This window comes from Hibiscus syriacus, unplaced genomic scaffold, assembly GCF_006381635.1.
Source record: "Hibiscus syriacus cultivar Baekdansim isolate YM2019G1 unplaced genomic scaffold, ASM638163v2 tig00110621_pilon, whole genome shotgun sequence".
Taxonomy (NCBI): domain Eukaryota; kingdom Viridiplantae; phylum Streptophyta; class Magnoliopsida; order Malvales; family Malvaceae; genus Hibiscus; species Hibiscus syriacus.
The window spans coordinates 48,244-67,555 of NW_024062802.1; the positions used below are offsets into that span (position 1 = coordinate 48,244).

The window sequence follows — 19,312 nt, forward strand, 5'->3', positions numbered from 1 at the left end:
TTAATTGTGTTTCTTTATTTTACTATAACGTATCTTTATTTTCTTCTTATTTTTTATTTCTAATAATTCTTCCTTTATAACATGTATGCTTCTATCTTTATGACACATTTTTCTCTACATTTATTGTATGTTTTCGGTTGTTTGTCCATTGTTTCATTTATCCTTTTTTATAGGATTTGATTTGAATCAAATCTGTTGTTTACCTAATGTTCAGATCAAGTGTCTCAGTTTTCTCGAATTATATGGTCTTCGTACTTGTTTTGGACAAGTTTGCTTGAAATTCGATATATTCTTTCAGTTGCTTTTTTCATATGGTATTCACTTATATGCAGATAAATTGTTGTCTTTACATGCATTCTTATTTTTCATTCAAGTTTTAGGGATCACTGGTACGTGCTGGAATCCTAAACTGATATAATGTTTGTATTTGTTGACTATAGGGGTTTATAAGAACAATGGATACCTGATGGTGTCATGTAATGGAGGTCTCAATCAAATGCGAGCAGCAGTGAGTGCTCTAACAACTGACACTAAATATGGGGTTTTCCCCTTTTAATTTCTTTCTAGATTGTCCAAGTTCATCAGTTGTTTTTGTGGTGTAAATCTATGTGGAAATTGATGTCACGGTCTTTTGTTTTTTTGGGATTTGCTTGACAGATTTGTGACATGGTTACCATTGCAAGATATTTGAATGTCACGCTTATAGTCCCGGAGCTGGATAACATGCCAGTGAATTTCAGGATATATTTGATGTGAATCATTTCATTACATCACTGAGAGATGAGGTTCGAATATTGAAGGAGTTGCCTCCTAGGCTTAAGAGGAGAGTGGAAATGGGGATTGTGTACTCAATGCCGCCAATTAGCTGGTCGGATATGTCCTACTATCATAACCAGGTTAATTCTTTGTCATTTCTTCAGCGAACGTAGCTTGGTTCTTTTTTCCCTTCTTTAAATGTTCTTATATTTTCCCAGTCTTTTACTTCCTATTATGACTCCTAAATTCGTATGCATCTATTTGGGCAGATTCTTCCTCCGATACGGAAGTAAAGTACATTGAATAGAACGGATGCTCGACTTGCCCACAATGGACAGACTTTAGATGTTCAGAAGCTGCGATGTCATGTAAATTTTAATGCTTTAAGATTCACTTCTCAGATTGAGGAGTTAGGTAAACGAGTTGTTAAGCTTTTGAGGCAAATGGACCTTCACAGTACTTCACCTTCGATATGAAATGGATATGTTAGCATTTTCTGGCTGTACCCAAGGTTGCAATGATGAAGAGGTGGACGAGTTGACAAGAATGAGGTGAGCTGTTCATGCATCTTTGACAATTTACTGACCCAGAGGCCTAAATTTAAACTTTAATCTCACTCATCTCACGGCCACTTTGGCAGATATGCGTATCCCTGGTGGAAAGAAAATAATAATTTCGGACTTGAAAAGGAAAGATGGTATGTGCCCCTTGACGCCTGAGTAAACCGCCCTTATTTTGAGGGCGCTGGACATTGATAATAGTTACCAAATCTATATTGCAGCAGGTGAAATATACGGTGGAAGGAGGAGATTTGCAGATCTTGCTGCTGCTTATTTAAAATTGGTACATAACTAGAAATTCAGAAAACTCACTTGTTTTTCCTGGTCACCTATTAATAATTGGCCTTTTGTTTGTTAAAACAGGTTAGAAAAGAGACTCTGTTGGAGCCGTCGGACCTTGGTTTTTTTCAAAATCATTCATCCCAGATGGCTGCATTAGATTATCTTGTTTCATTGGAGAGTGATATTTTTATTCCTACGTATGATGGAAACATGGCTAAAGTTGTTCAAGGCCATCGCAGGTACTGCTTTGCTCTTAATATGTTCAGAAAGGTTTTCTTGCAGTTGTTAAATGATTCGATGCTCATTTGTTTGTCAAATGAGATGAGTAATTTTGAAAATTCAACTTCAACTGCATTTGAATATATCAACTTTTATCTCTAGCATTAGAAAGGGATAATAGTTTGTTTCTAGCTCGAAATCATAGCCAAAATTTTTTGTTCTTTTTCTGCCTATTTTGTTCTTAGCTTTATGAATATGCCATTGTTTGTGTCTGAAATCGTGGAAGCACGAACTGTGACTACCCACTTTTAAGAATGCTTTTTCTACGGTCTTTCCCCTCGAATGATTATAGTTCTAGAGTATGTTCATAGTTGAAGCTATTTTCCAATACAGTCAACTAAGTAGCTCGTGATCTTTCTCTCGTGGGATTTATAATAAAAAAGAAGAGTACTTGTATGCGAATCTAGAAGAATGCTTGTGACAACTATACGGTCAACTAAGTAGCTGGTGATCTCTCTCTCGGGGGAATACGTTACATTTACGGGTGTTTTCTTTTTCTAGAGTGCATAATACCTGAAACTTAAAGGTAGTTTCTCCCACAGAAATGAAATTAATGAAGGTTTTCCTTCAAAGGAAGCAGTTGTGGAGAAGACGGGGGCCAAGAGCTCGAAGAAACCCCGAGAGGACTTTTCGAAGCTGATGGAGGACACAGATTTTAGGTATACGAAAATAATCCTAAGCGTGTATAGAAGAGCTGCAGTGCCATTATAGGGTAATATCAGCAGCAGATCAAAAGGTACTTCTACACAAGAATGCAAGTATATTTTCGGAGACTCTGGATTCATGGAAGGTTAGTCCCTTATCCTCCATCTTTCATTACCAAGGTTTTTTTTCCAAACGTTCTAGCATCTATATGTACATGTGTCTATATATGGGATAAAATCTATCTACAAGGTAAAATTCATTAGTTTTACATAAAACTATAGTTATGGGATAAATCTAAATTAATGGTTGAGGCTAAAATAAAATTCTATTTTACCTTCTAATGTAACAAATTTTAACCTCAATTATCCATTCAGATTCTTGTAATAATTATATTTTCATATAATATTAATGATTCTTACACGGTGCAAGTGGATCTTTTGTGTGTTAGTGAATGATGTGTTATTATTTACATTAATTGTAGTATTACAATTTGAAATCAAAACCAGGATTATTTGTCGAATGCCTTATCTTTAATGTAAAAGTGTTCATATTTAATAATTCAAAAATAAATAAATATTTGAATTTATTATTAGTATGTAACATAATTGTTGGAAGATCAAACCATAATTGCTTATGTACCGAAGTAAAACAAAGAATGGTAAGAGGAAAACTTGTTTTGTCCTAACCGGATATTGCTGAGAATATTTAGCTTGCAAACATAAATTTACATATTTTATATAAATTTGATTATAAAATATATAAATATCATTATACATATTTTTTTAATGTTTCATTATTTATTTATTGAATTTAATTTGATCAGTATTGTTGTTGGTATAATATAAGATTTATAAATAAAAAAATCTACAAACGCTTGTCAAGGATAGATGGGCATGGTTAACGATGAGTATCATTAAATTAATTTATAAAACGTTAAATTTTAGGGTAAATTATACCATTGACCACTTAACTATTTACACATTTTATTTTAATCACCGATTTTTCAATTTTATCAACCGAGTCACTTAACTATTTAAATCTTGTCAATCAAGCCACATGTCGTTAAATATTAACGGAGGAGATGATGTGGCAGTTAACAAAATTTATATAATTACACACTTAGTCCTCATTAATTACGTATTCTATTAATTTGGTCTTAATTTTAAATTAAATAAATAAATTTAATCCTCAATCATATGGTGACATGTATTACTATGAGATTAGATGTTTTTTCTTAATATTTTTTATTTAATTTAATAAAAAAAATTATCCAATCAAATGATGTCAAGTGTCACCAATTAAATGAATAAAAAATAAATTAATTTAATAATCTATTGCTGGTGGGGTTTGAACCACTGAGATGCACCATTCAAATGACAAACTCATCACGACATAATATATATAGTTAATGGAAATACAAAAATGGCCTAATAAGAACTCCAACATAGAATAATTGAATAATACGATAATATGATATATAAACATAAATATTATAACTGATTAATATGTGAATGTATTTTTATTTATATTTTAAATTATTTTAATGAAAAAATAAAAATAGTTCTAATATATTATAATGGAAATATAACGAAGAGATTCGTTGACTTAGAATTCTCCGGATTGTTGAGGGCTTATTGCTAAACATTTTAACTTATGCATTCAATTGTTTATATCACGGTTAGAGTAAGAATTTTATATTTTATTATTTATTCATTATATATTTGAAGAAAACTTTAGGGAAATTTGATTTTATTGAATTAATCTATTTTATTATAGAGTTGTTAAGTAAGTTTAGAATCTGATTCAATTTTATAATATTTTAAAATATAAGATATGATACATTTCAGTTCAATAAAATTAGAATAATGAAGTCAATTTATTAATTTAAAATATGAAAAATGATACATTTCAATTATAACATATTAAATTCACTTGTATTTTAATGTTTACATTAAATGTGATTTAAAATATAAATAAAACATATTCATTTATTAATTAATTATAAGATTTATTTTTATATATTTTATATTTTCATATTATTCACTTATTTCATGTTTGAGTCTTCATAAAGTCATTTATTACCATTAACTATATTATAAATTATATAAATTATGTTTTGTATATTAGACAAATTTAGTGGTCTAGCTTAGTGGTTAAGGTGTTTAATTTTTTTTTGCTTTGGACTTTCAAACCCCACCAGTTGCGGTTTCATTCATTCAATTGGTGACATGTGATACCATTCGATTGGATGTAAAATTTATTAAATAAAAAATATGAAAAAATCCAATCCCACAGTGACACGTGTCACAGTCAGATTGAGGATTAAATTTATTAGATTAAATAAAAGTTAGGACCAATTAATATAATATGTAAGTAATGAGGACTAAATGTATAATTATACAAAATTTATTAATTGTCATGTTATCTCTTCGGTTAATATTTAACGGTAGATAGCTTGATTGACAAAACTTAAATAGTTAGGTGGCTAAATTCTAAATTGACAAAATTGAAAATTCGGTTATTAAAGTAAAAGGGGTAAATAGTTAGGTGGTCAATGGTATAGTTTACCCTAAAAACTAATGTTTTATAAATATTGTATTTAATTAAATTACATTTAGATGTTTAACTAATTTATAATTATACGTTTAGTATTTTATAATTAATTTTTTTATAAATTAATTTAATATTCTCATCATTAACAGTGCTCGTCGAGCGTGGTATCATCATCCTTTATAAAATAATATATGTTAAATAGAATTAAATTTATGTTTTTTTGGGACAAATTTTAAATTTGATCTTACATAGGAGGGGAGGGAGAGACTTTAAGAAAAAAACTGTAAGTAATTATAGTGGATTTAAAATTTATAACCTAAAAAATATAAAAAAAATAAAATGAATAATTTAATTAATTCATCAAATATGCTTACTTAAATTTACGTTGTTTTGAATATTATAGAATAATAACAAATTAAAGATAACGTTATATTTTGCTTCGAAAGGACGGTGGTTCGGCCTAACGGTGATATTGATGTTTTCCAATTTTATTTTGCTTTCTCACCTAACATCCAATCTTGAATTGCAGCATTTAATTTAATTAGTCTAAATTATTTTTTATTATAGATCTTAGATTTTGAGAAGAGAAGTGCCAAAGGATAATAATTAATAAATTTGAATTTGAGAGTTGAATTGGTACGGTATCTATAAAGTATCGACACATATTTAAAGAGTGTTGATACATAATGTAAACCTATTTGCTAATTAACCAATATATTTTTATCGGTTACATTGTAAATTTACCTGTTACATAATAATTATTGATTTCGATTTTTTTGGATCGATACTTTTCATAAATGCATCGACACTTATGCGTGCACCAATTTTTTGTTCTTTGAGAAACTGATAACATGGTGAGTTTCCCAATATTATTCTTTTGTTACTGTAAAATTTTTATTCTTTCTTACTGTGTTTTGCTTAAAATATCTAACTTTTTGTATTAAAAAATAAAAAATCTGAAATAAAAATGACCACACAAGCACACTTTTTTACTACCGATTTTGTCATTTCGAGACCGATTTTATTATATTTTTACATGTTATATTATTATGGATCGATACATTTTTATAAAGTATCGACACTTTATTGGCGCTATAACTTCTTTTCTTTTAAATTCCAAAAGTGTCGATACTTATAATAAAATATCGACACTTTCAACATATCCGGTAGTTCTTTACCGATTTTATCATTTCGAGACCGATTTTGTCATATTTTTACTTGTTATATTGTTATGGATCGATACATTTTTATAAAGTATCGACACTTTATTAGTGTTATAACTTCTTCTCTTTTAAATTCCAAAAGTGTCTATACTTATAATAAAGTATCGACACTATTAACATATCGATAGCGCTTTACATGTTTTGTCATTTATAGACCGGTTTTGTCATTTTTTTACCTGTTATATTGTTATAGATCGATACATTTTTATAAAGTATCGACACTATCAACATATCCGGTAGCGCTTTACCTGTTTTGTCATTTATATACCAGTTTTATCATTTTTTTACCTGTTATATTGTTATGGATCGATACATTTTTATAATGTATTGACACTTTTAATATATCTGGTAGCGCTTTACCTATTTTGTCATTTATAGATCGGTTTTGTCATTTTTTTACCTGTTATATTGTTATGGATCGATACATTTTTATAAAATATCGACACTTTCAATATATCCGGTAGCGCTTTACCTATTTGTCATTTATAGACCGGTTTTGTAATTTTTTTACCTGTTATATTGTTATGGATCGATACATTTTTATAAAGTATCAACACTTTCAATATATCCGGTAGCGCTTTACCTGTTTTTTCATTTATAGATCGATTTTGTCATTTTTTTACCTGTTATATTATTATGGATTAATATATTTTTATAAAGTATCGACACAAACCGACAAGCTAAATTTGTCGATTGCCAATTTTTTAATATTTATTCATGATTTCCACCTATTACATTATTATTACTCGATATTTCTAATAACGCTAAATCAAATTTATCAAATATCTTTTAATATATCTGATAACGCTGTATATTAATATGTATTTCCTAAGACAATCCCATTGCCAAAGGATAATAATTAATAAATTTGAATTGGGAGTTGATTGGTACGGTATCTATCAAGTCGGTTGATTTGACTTTTAAAAAAGTTTAAATATTTAATTACAAACTAAATAAATGTTAAGAAAATATATGGTTCTTTGATGTGCAACTATAACATTAATTATTCAAATTCAGTTTTTTTATAGTAAAAACTGATTAAAATAAATAAACAAATTACACTTTTATTAATCTATCGACTTTTTTAATGATTCAGTTGACTTCATCCAAATCCTAGAAAGACGTTAATTTCCAGTACTTCATGGGAAAAAGATAAGGTTAAATCAAAATTATAAATTAAAATGCAATAAAGTAGGAGATTTAGAATTGTCATTAATTTATTAAGGTGTGACACTAAAGTTTTAAATAGATTAGATATTTAAATTCTAATATTATAAATAAATTAAATAATTAATTTCCAGTGCTTTATGTGACATTAATTTATTGAGTTGACACAGGAGCCGTTGGTTGACTGTTCGATCGCTTCCTGAGCTCGATTTGCACCGAGATGCTGGCATGTGACAAATCTAATCCAGAAGTTTGTAGCACTTGTGTTACAAGCAGAGACAAATAACGTATCCGAATATGTGTTGAACACAAGTGTCGAAACAGAGGTAGGTGGCCAATATGCTGAGAGCATTGTGGTGCCTTAAAAAATATGGACGGAAAGCTTGATCTAAATAAGTTCTAAATGTGATTTTCAGTTGAGGATCTCCACTCTGTATGCATTGGCACTCATTGGACGAGGCACCACATGATACGTTCCAAGTCATTAACAGCAGAAAGAAATGCATGAAAAAAAGAGAAAAAACTCACCGTTGCGAATATGCGCTTGAGATGCTAATTGTTCCGCCTTCGATTGTCGGCTCTTGTTCTTTCGGCTTCTCATTAGGAAGAGAACCGTTAGTGGTACATGATCCGGCATGACACAGTATAGTTTGAGGCTGAGATACACTGTTTTCTGCATCAGATGACAACCTTGGCGCAATTTGAGTTGCTGGAATGGTGTTCTGAGCAGAGTTGAAGAAGTTTGACTGTAGTGACACGGGAAAGGTAGTTGTTTTATTCATCATTCCCGGGCTAATGTCCATTGCTCTGAAGGTAGTAGTAGTAGCTCTGCTCATATTACGAGGTTCGATCCGGTTCTCTGCACTTTCATGAATGGTCGGGGTGACAGTACTGTTTCCCTCATCCAACTTTGTGGGAAACACTTGGAAGTAGTGGGCACACCGTTTATGGTGTTGCGGAAGACGGCTATCGGATAGAGCAAAATCGTAACTGATAATTTGAGAAAATAAAAATAAAGATAAAAGAGACATAAAATTTACGTGAAAAATTCCTAAAAAATTTAGGGTAAAAACCACAGGCAACGGTAGAAGAGTTTTATTATGAGAAAATAGGAATTACAACCTCTCTCGATCTACCAATGAGAAAACAATGATAATTCTCTCTTGATAAAAAAGGAGAAAACAACTCTCAAGAAACTCTCTAAATTCTCTCTAGTATTGGAAGAAAGCTAAATGCTTTGGGATGATTTTGAAGCTAAATGAGATAGGGTATTTATAGCTAAATCTTAAGGACTTAATATTGTAAATACCCTAAATTTTAGTGACTAGAGTTTGTAATTTGACCATATAAAAAATAATAAAAAATTATGCACCTAATTTTCGGTGCCAACCCATTTATTATTTTTGACTTTCTACAATCTCCACTTGAAGATTTGATTGGAACAATCATATATTCACACCATTCTTTCTACCTTGTACCATCATGTTGCTTACGTCTCTGACAGGCCACAGGAGGATCGACACCAAGTAAATTTATCAGTATTGATCGCCTTCGTCATGAAATCTGCTATGTTGTCTTTGGTATGGATTTCTGCATATCTATCGTCCCTTCTTCCACCTTTTCACGAATGAAATGGTACTGAACTCGTATGTGCTTTGTCCTTGAATGAAATATTGGATTCCTTGCTAAATGCAAGACGCTTTGACTGTCACAAAACAGAGAGACATACTCTTGATTGTGCCCAAGCTCCTCCAATAGTATCTTCAACCAAATTGCTTCTTTACTGGCTTGTGTAGCTGCTACATATTCTGCCTCTGTTGTGGATGTAGCCACAACTGACTGTAATTTTGAAACCCAGTTTACAGCTCCACCAGCAACTTTGAACACATATCATGTAGTAGATTTGTTTTTATTCAAATCCCCTGCATAGTCAGAATCTACATACCCATTGATTAGTAAGTTTGATCATCTGTAACATAATGCAACATTTGAGGTCCCTTTGATGTATCTCAGGATCCTCTTTACTGTATTCCAATGCTCTTTGTCTGGATTCGCCATGTACCGACTAACCACTCCCACTGCTTGTGCAATGTCTGGTCTTGTGCATATCATAGCGAACATTAAGCTTCCCACTGCTGATGCATACGGTACTCGAGACATCTACATCCTCTCTTCTTCACTGCTAGGACTCATACTGGAGGATAATTTGAAGTTAATAGGAAGAGGGGTAGAAATTGGCTTACAATCTTGCATGCTAAATCGTGACAAGATTTTCTTCAAGTAATTCTTTTGTGAAAGTCAAATCTTCCTATTACTTCTGTCTCGGTGAATTTGCATCCCTAGAATCTTGTTTGCTGATCCCAAGTCCTTCATTTCAAATTCCCTAGCCAGTTGTGCCTTCAATTCTTCAATATAATCTTTGTTGGGTCCTACAACCAACATGTCATCCACATACAACAGCAATATAACAAAATCATTATCACCAGACCTCTTGAAATAAGCACAAGGGTCAACATTAAGTCTGTTGTATCCAAGGCACATAATGAAGGAATCAAATCTCTTATACCAACACCCCGGCGTCTGCTTTAGACCGTACAGATATTTGTTCAACCTGCAAACCAAGTTCTTCTTTCCGTCTTCTTCAAAACCTTCAGGCTGGAGCATATAAATCTCTTCTTCAAGATTTCCATGAAGAAAAGCTGTTTTAACATCTAGTTGCTCTAGATGTCAATGTAGCACACATTGCCAAAACTACTCGAACTGTTGTTAATCGAACCACAGGAGAAAATATTTCATTGAAATCAATACCTTCCTTTTGAGCATATTATTTGACCACCAGTCTTGCACGATACCTCTCAACTTGATCGTCACCATTTCGCTTGATTTTGAAGACCCATTTGTTACCAATTGGCTTCCTTCCTTGTGGTAGTGGCACAAGGTCCCATGTATTATTTTTATGAAGGGCTTCAATTTCTTCTTGCATCGCCATCATCCACAGTGAAGCATCTGAGTTGTTTATTGCCTCTTGGTATGTTGATGGCTCACCGTCCTCTGTTAAAAGGCAGTATGCAATATTACCTTCTATAACATAATCTGAGTGCCAATTGGGACGTCTTCTCACACGATCTGATTGACGAGTTGTTGGAGTTTCAGAACTCTCTGGTTCTTGTTCATCATGTGCTGGTTCTGCTTCAGAATAATCTCCTTGTTCAACCTCCTTTTCCACATATATCTGTGTAGTCTCTGACTTTTCAACGCTATCATCATCTTCTTTTCTTTGTAGTTTATCTTCTACAAAGATAACATCCTTGCTGATGATCACTTTGCGGGTAGTGGGATCCCACAAGTGATACCCCTTTACACTATCAGCATACCCCAAGAATTTGCATTTCCTGGATTTTGGATCCAACTTTGAAATTTCTTGGGCGTTGTACATCACGTACACAATACTTCCAAATACATGGAGGTTTGAATAATCAACTGGTTTACCAGTCCACATCTCCATTGGTATCTTCAGCTCTATTGCAGTTGATGGAGCTCGATTCACCAAATAACAGACGGTATTGACTGCTTCTGCCCAGAATGATTTTTCTAGGCCTTCGTCCCTCAACATTGCTCTTATTTTTTCTAACAAGGTTCTGTTCATCCGCTCTGCCACTATATTTTGTTGAGGAGTGTTCGCCACTGTGAACTGTCTTTTGATGCCTTCTTTCTTGCAAAAGTCATCAAATTCTTCGCTTATGTATTCTCCTCCATTATCTGTTCTGAAACACTTGATCTTATTTCCAGAATCGTTCCACCCGCGCTTTGAAGTTTTTGAAAGTTGAAAACACGTCTGACTTCTTCTTAATAGGGTACACCCAACATCTCTTGGAGTAGTCATCAATAAATGAGACAAAGTATTTTGCTCCGCCTAGGGATGTAACTGGTGCTTGCCATACGTCAGAGTGAACCAATTCTAGAACACTTTTGCCTCTAGAATTTAATGTGTTGGATTTCAACCGGTGCTGCTTACTTGTTATGCAATGCTCACACAAAGTAAGTGATATATTCGTTAAGCCTGGAAGTAGCTTTTGCTCCACAAGGACGTTCATTCCTTGTTCTGACATGTGTCTAAGTTTCTGATGCCATAGCATTGCAGAATCTGAACTACATGAGGCAACAAAGGCCTCTGCTTCTAGCAAAGTCTCTCCCTTCAGCATGTACAAGTTTGCTGCTATCTTTTCGCCTTTCAGCACCACAAGCGCTCCACGGAACACATTCATGATTCCTTTCCGTGTTTCAATCTTGCTAGCATTATTATCCAACAATCCGTAGGATAATAAATTTTTCTTCAGGCCTTTCACATGTCGTACATCTCGAACAACTTTAATTGTTCCATCATACATCTTCAATTTGATGGTTCCCACACCAATGATCTCTAAGGCATGATCATTGCAACTATACACAGATCCTCCTGAGACAGGTTCATAATGATGGAACCATTCTCTTCTTGAGGTCATGTGATATGTTGCTCCCGAATCAATGAGCCATATATCTGCAAATCGTTTTCTACCTTCCACGGTGGTTGACACTTCACAGCATAGAGCATCTCCATCATCTGAAATGTTTGCGGTATTGCCTTGTGGATTGGAGTTTTTATTTAGCTCCAACAATCCTTCTTCAAGTGACCCTTATTTCCACAGTGGTAGCACTTTAAATTATTTTTGCTTCTTGACTTCGATCTATCATGTTTGTGATTACTGCTTTGGCCACGTTTTGTTGATCTCCCTCTCATCGTTGTCAAAGCTTCTGCTTGTCGTAGATTTACTTGTCTGTCTTCCTTGTTCTTGCGCTGATTTTCTTCTTGTAGAACAGCAGCTGCAACGTCATCGAAGACTAGACTGGTGATATTATTATTTGTCAAGTTGATGATGAGTTGATCATACGAATCTGGTAGACTTTGAAGTAGAAGTTCAGCACGTTCTTATTCTCCTATTTTACAGCTTAAGGATGTAAGTTGAGAAAATAAAGTGTTCAGCATGTTTAAGTGCTCCGTCACTGAAGTAGATTCTGGCATCCGGAGAGTGTACAATTTCCTCTTAAGGAAAATTTTATTGTGCAGCGATGTGGCCTCATACAATTTGGTGAGATGATCACATATCTCCTTAGCTGTTTTCTTCTCCTCGATGCTTGACAATACTTCATCTGCTAATGCTAGATGAAAGTTTGCCATAGCATTCACGTCCATTTCGATCCATTTGTTGTCATCTGTGAAATCCACCGGCCTTTCACTGATAGCTGCTAGATAACCGTCTTTCCTCAGGATGGCCTTCATCTTCAATTTCCACAATGAGAAATTTCTCCCATTGAATTTTTCAATATCAAATTTCGTTGCCATGGCTTCTTTTACGGATAGCTCCCACTATTTCACTATCGTGAATAGTTCTCTGGAACCTTCAAAGAATGGGTAATAACTTCTTATTTTCTTATGTTGGAGGATCTACCTTTTGGTGGCAACCACAAAGACAATAAGCAGATATTACACACTCTAATCTAGCTCTGATACCAATTGTTGCGGAAGACGGCTATCAGGATAGAGCAAAATCGCAACTGATAATTTGAGAAAATAAAAATGAAGATAAAAGATACATAAATTTTACGTGGAAAACCCCTAAAAATTTAGGGTAAAAACCACGGGCAACGGTAGAATAATTTCACTATGAGAAAATAGGAATTACAACCTCTCTCGATCTACCAAGGAGAAAACAATGATAATTCTCTCTGGATAAAAAAGGAGAAAACAACTCTCAAGAAACTCTCTAAATTCTCTCTAGTATTGGAAGAAAGCTAGAATGCTTTGGGATGGTTTTGAAGCTAAATGAGATAGGGTATTTATAACTAAATCTTAAGGACTTAATCTTGTAAATACCCTAAATTTTAGTGACTAGAGTTTGTAATTTGACCATATAAAAATAAAAAAAATTATGCACCTAATTTTCGGTGCCAACCCTTTTATTATTTTTGACTTTCTACCTATGGCTCGAGATTGATCAGTGTAATTTTCTGTAGGACTCTGGTTGCTTCTATGTTCCAGCTGAGGTGTATGATGAATCAGTCATTGAACAAATACCAATACTCGAAAACTATAACGCCAAAACAAAATCATCTGCTATGTTGCTCCAACCTCGATGTATTTTCAGATGGTTTTATGGAAATATAACCTCTATGTCGGACACATACTCATATCCGATACTCAATCTTGATGGTATCAATTTTGATGGTGCACTGCTCCATCCTTGATATTTTCCTTCATACTTGTTTACTTTTTCTTGTAAAAACTGAATGTACTCAACCTGTGGAAAGATTTAACAAACATGGTTTTAAAACTTCGAAACTGAAGATCGAGAAAACAACAACTATTACAAGGGATCTATGTACCTCTAATAAGAATGAGGCTTTATCTCTCTTTTGATCACTATTTGGAATGACATTTCTCAACATCTGAAATCTGCAGAAGAGTAGCAAATTTTTAGCATGTAATGGTGATATTTGTAATCTCAAAATCCAAAAATGTGAAGCCGGTAAGCCGGTTAGTGTTATGCTTTGCCTATTGTTAATTTTACTCCTCCGAGTTGCTCGGTAGCAGAATGTTTTGACCTCGGCGTGTTGGCCTTCTGATCGGGTGCACTCTTTCTATCCACTTTCACTCTCAATTCTCCTGTGAAAGTAAAAATTATTAGGAGATCTAATTACCGTTAGGAAAAACACATTGCATTTTTTTTTATATATGTTCACTATGATTAACATGTTGGTGAACATATTCGTGAAGAACATTTTATGAATGCTAAATAAACCAAATACGTTAAAAAATAAATAAACGAACACCTATACAATCTCGCTTCATTTATATCCGTAATTACTTAGATCTAAAAATAAGTGATGGATACATGAATGTTTTCGATATAGATATACAGGGGAGGGTGTCTGATTACCTATATTATGGGTGGAGGTAGAACTCTCTTGAGAATAAAATGTTCATCTTCTTCAAAATCATCATCAAGCGAGCTACCCTTTCCTGATTTTATCATTTCCACGAAGCTTTGCCTTTTCTGCTTAGATGACTATCTGTTAATAAGATCCCAAATACAGTAATTTATAACCCAGAAATAAGGATAAATAATTATTATTAAAGATTATTAATCTATCAAGTATTAATGTATAGAGTAAAAAATGATTATAAGAAAATATAATTTCAAACAAAATATTTATTCAATTTTTTTTACGTATGACAATAAATCTTGTGTTGAAAGATTATTTGATATTATTAAAAGATGTATCACAAAATATAACTAATTAATGCATAACTAGATTAATTATATGCTTATTTAACGCACGAGAAATAATTCCAGTGATTAAAAGATAATTATTATTCTTAAATGTCTCAGGTTTGAGTATTAGAACTGCAAAGGTATATAAGCACTAAACCCTAGATTAATAAAAAATTATTTGTTTAACTAGTTATGATGTTTAAGTTACGATTTGCAGATTAAATTGAATGAGCCATTCTTATATATATGAATGATCTTAATTAATTGATAATAACTTAAATATAAATATTATAACAAAAAGAAATATATTGCATCAACTAAGTTTAGTTCGTCACTACTCAATCAAATATGAAAGAAATATGTACACAACTTTAAGACCCCCACCTACCATGATGATCATGTTATAATGTAATTTCCCTCTTCTCACCTAAACTAGCCCAAACCGGTAGTAAAATTATAACCCAAGCTTCCAGTTTCTCCCCAACAAAGCAATCCTTGAACAGAAACTCAGATTTTCCATGGCAGAACTATCAAACTCTAAGCAAATAAACACTAAGTTCAGGAGCACCATTGCTGTCGGGATTCATCATGTAAAAAGCTTCAGAATCTCTCGTCCCCACGATTCTCTCGAACGTAGCTCTCATGTACATAAGTTCACCACCTTCGGCTTCGGTCAACGGCAGAACTCCTGCTCCCATGGAGATTGGTTCCACGGTTTTCAGAACGGAACATTCATTAGCTCCGCAGTCTCTTCTTGTTGCGAACCCACATTTCTTTCCGTTACAGTAAGTTCTCCAAACGGTTTCCTCGAGTAATCTCACATAACGATCTCCTTCTCTGCGTTTATCGCACTCGAGGGCGATCCTGACCAGCCCAGACGCCATTTCTCGAACCAGACCGCTTATCGGCGTGGCGAGTTCGACGAGGAAAGCCGGTGGAGAATTGGGTTCTTTCTGCAAAGCGAAATGAACGTGTCCACGCCTGTAACCGAAAAGAGTGCCGACTACTCGTGACCCAAGGCCGAACAGCAGCACCGAACGGCTCTTCCGAAAATCCGAAACGACGCATCGAAGCCTGGCGATGGAAACCGAGGCGGCTGCAGAAAGCTTCTTCTTCCGCGGTGTCGGCAGAGAAATTGCATGGGTTTTAAGAGCTGTTCTTCTTCCATTGGTCTGTTCTTCATCGGATTTGAAAGACCGTGCTTGGTTTTCTTCGGTTCCGACTTTTATGGTCCAACGGGAGTTTCTTTTGGAGGTGTCTTGAGAGGTTCTTCTTGTTGCCATAACTGAGTTCAAGATATGAAAAGGAGAAGAACAAAAGAGCGAGTGTGAAGAACAGAGAGAGAGATTCAAGCTTTTATTTGTGCTTTGGATTACATTCATTTGTGGGGTCTTGTTGCTATTTAATTCTTTGTTTCTGGTTCTTTGGTTTAGTGAAGAAGAATCCTGAAAAACAAAAAACAACATTAAATCTGACCCCACACAGCCGATTTAGGAAGTGAAATTAACGTTTTTTTAATATAATTTTAATTATATTTAAATATTTATCCTAAATATTAATTCATATAATTCTACCTAATTGGCTAATTCTCTACTGTATTTCAGTCTGAAATACAGTGGCACATTTTAGAAAATAATTTCCGCACACGAACAATCAATTTTCTTGAGAAAAACATTTTAGACTCAACTCGTCAATGCAACTCAGTTTATATCTATACATATAATATTATTTAACCTATAAATTATCTAACTTAGAACAAATCATAGCTTATTTTACATGACTTGAGAGCTTTGAATAGGCTCTCATTAGTTTGTTTAGGTGATTAAGGGTTGTTTCATAATGATTAAGCGTTGAATGATTCATATGCTCTGTATGAATTAACTCTGAATGTGACATGCTATTTGATAATGACTCTGAATCATTCAGAATGTACTTCTGTGCTGAATCATTCAACATTGTTTTGTTGAATCAGTCAGCACTGAATCATTCAGATGTGAGAAACAAACGCGTTGAATACTGAACGGTTCAACATTCATCGATGAATTGGTTCATTCAGAGCCAAACAAACAACCCCTAAGATGTGGTAATAGCTAATAAAAATGTGGATCAAATGATTGATACACATCTTTTAGTGGCGGATCATGTGCCCTAATCCTACGAGCTATCATCATAATTATCTCACATACACTAAATCTACTCTAGAATATTATTAAATTTTTCAAAAAAAGTAAAAATTTATTATTATTCTTTAAATATATTTTTATACAATCAACCTTACTTTTTCTTTTATATTCCAATCAACCTTATTTGTTGAAAATTTATCATATAATGTAAAATTCGAAATAAATTTAAAATGATTGTAACATCATAAAATATTAAATTAAATCGAGATCAAATAAAAATATAAAAAATTTAAATCAAATTGGAACATTGGACTCTGGCGGACCCATATTTATCCCTAACCATACATACAAAGATAAATCCGTTGAAAATTGCAGGGTCTGATTCTGAAAAAAGGTACAAGATGTCCCAAGTTCTCCCAATCATTGCTTTTGTGTGCACCAATTTCGTGGGGATTGTTGCCTATAAAATTTTATATTTAAACCCTAATCATACAAGTCATAAAAAAAGCAAAATATTTTAAAACAATAAAAGTTCCAATTCCTGACCCAAGAATGACCTTTTCGACTATATCTTGACTGCTGCTCACTTTAGATTTTCTGCCTCATTTTGTTAAATTTGAAAACGTATGTATCAAACATTTTATTTTAGATTAATTGCTTAAGAAATTAAATATTAATAAATTTATTTAAAAGAGAAAAAAAAAGGTTAAGTTGTCCCAGTGCACCCTGGTAGTAGCCACCTTTCCTAGTTCCATGGCTTTCGTACCCTCTCACAGTCACAGTAAAGAAAAAGTTAAAAACAAACATTCAGTAGGCCCTAGGGGCATTCTTTCAGTGGGATGCAGCGGCCAAAACCTAAAACTAAACAAATATTATGATATAAAGTATAACGCGATATAAAAAATACACACAAAAAGTAATATAAATATACATTGAAATACGTTCGTAAATATTATGATATAATATAAATATGATTATAAAATAAAAAATATTCATGAATACAACACAAGCACAAGGATTTAAATCAAGTTAGAGGTTTGGTGATAAGAAAAAGAGCATGAATATACACAGAAATCGATGTGTTCTTTTATCATCTACACATCATTGTTGAAATAGTTAGGGCACTTAGCTTTGTTAACTTTACATCATTATCATATATATTCCACTGAAGTGCAGTTTGTTATTCTAGCTAGTAGCTCCCGTTGCCCATTCTATGTGGAACTTGTGGTTACATAGATTATAACCAACTTGTTCTTTACTTTGCTCCATCTCGAATGCCTAGTTTTCTATTATTATATAGGCTTTCGTATCCATAATTCCAGTAGCAGTTGAGTTTTTTTTTATTGGTTAGGCCTGACGCATACGTGATATTATATATAGAGAGAGAGAGACAAGACTCCCAAAAAAAAAATTTCGGCTTACCCCCTTCAAAGTAGAGTGTTAAGACCCGCCACTGCTCCGGTGGCTTGGTCATCATGCTATTCGGCAGAATGGCCGGTGGCCCAAACACGTTGACGACCATTTTCTGCACCTTTCAAACAGTGCCCTGTATAATATTAAATTGCGATAGAGTATAATGACCGAATCATAACGTTTTTCAAGATCACCACGACACCGTAACCCTAACCGTAATATAACAACATAATTATTTTTAGGAAACAAATTATGCCCTAAAGTCAATAATCACAATCACAATTTAGTACTACAGGGCCCACTAATGAAATAGAGCAAACCAGGTCGACCAAACTTGTAAAGCGTGTCGCTTGTTGGAGAAGAGTTGAGGATGTGAGGTCTGGCAGTTTTCATATTCGTCCTCGTGTCACCACGAACTCCAAGTCTTTCTTGTACTGAAACACAATTTGGAAAACAGCTTCAAAGCTGTGAATAACGGATGCAAATTTAAAAAAAAGAATATGATAAACTTTAAACATAGAAAAGGAAATTCCCCATGCATACAAGGAAATTCCCCTGAAAAGTCCAATAATTGTTCCAATATGAACTCTAATATTTCAAATAATAATAATATAAAAAGACAATTCCTTATTTTAGTCGCAAAACATTACAGTTGACCGATGATGAAGGACCGACGAAGGATTTTGTCGAGCTGATAAAGGTTGTTGAATGCCGATGATCGGTAGTTTTGGTGGGGATGGAGGTGTACTCCGGTGTGAACTTGAGTAAGTCGTTGATGAAAAGGAGGAGAAGCAATAGAACCAAAGGAGTGTTGATAGGGACCGATGTATATAGAGAGAGAAGGGCTCGTGCCCCTTCTAAAATTTTTGATCTAATAACATTTTAGGTCCTTATTAATTTAAACTTAAGTAAAATTTGACTTTTTTCCCTCCAAGACTAAATACATACTAACCGAGATCAAAGTACCTAATTTATTTTACCAGAAGTCTTTGAAAATGGTA

General features: G+C 33.4%; 1 protein-coding gene and 2 pseudogenes across 1 annotated transcript; 1 reads left to right on the forward strand and 2 right to left on the reverse strand.

The window, feature by feature from the left end:
• Nucleotides 1–401: 401 nt before the first annotated feature.
• On the forward strand, nucleotides 402–929 carry LOC120135833 (annotated as a pseudogene).
• A 6,689-nt stretch (nucleotides 930–7,618) lies between these two features.
• LOC120135835 lies at nucleotides 7,619–15,175 on the reverse strand (annotated as a pseudogene).
• On the reverse strand, nucleotides 15,159–16,116 carry LOC120136026 (protein MIZU-KUSSEI 1-like). The gene has a single exon (XM_039152146.1). It carries the CDS (start codon nucleotides 16,056–16,058, stop codon nucleotides 15,306–15,308), a length of 753 nt encoding a protein of 250 aa, XP_039008077.1. The 5' UTR covers nucleotides 16,059–16,116; the 3' UTR covers nucleotides 15,159–15,305.
• Nucleotides 16,117–19,312: the final 3,196 nt, after the last annotated feature.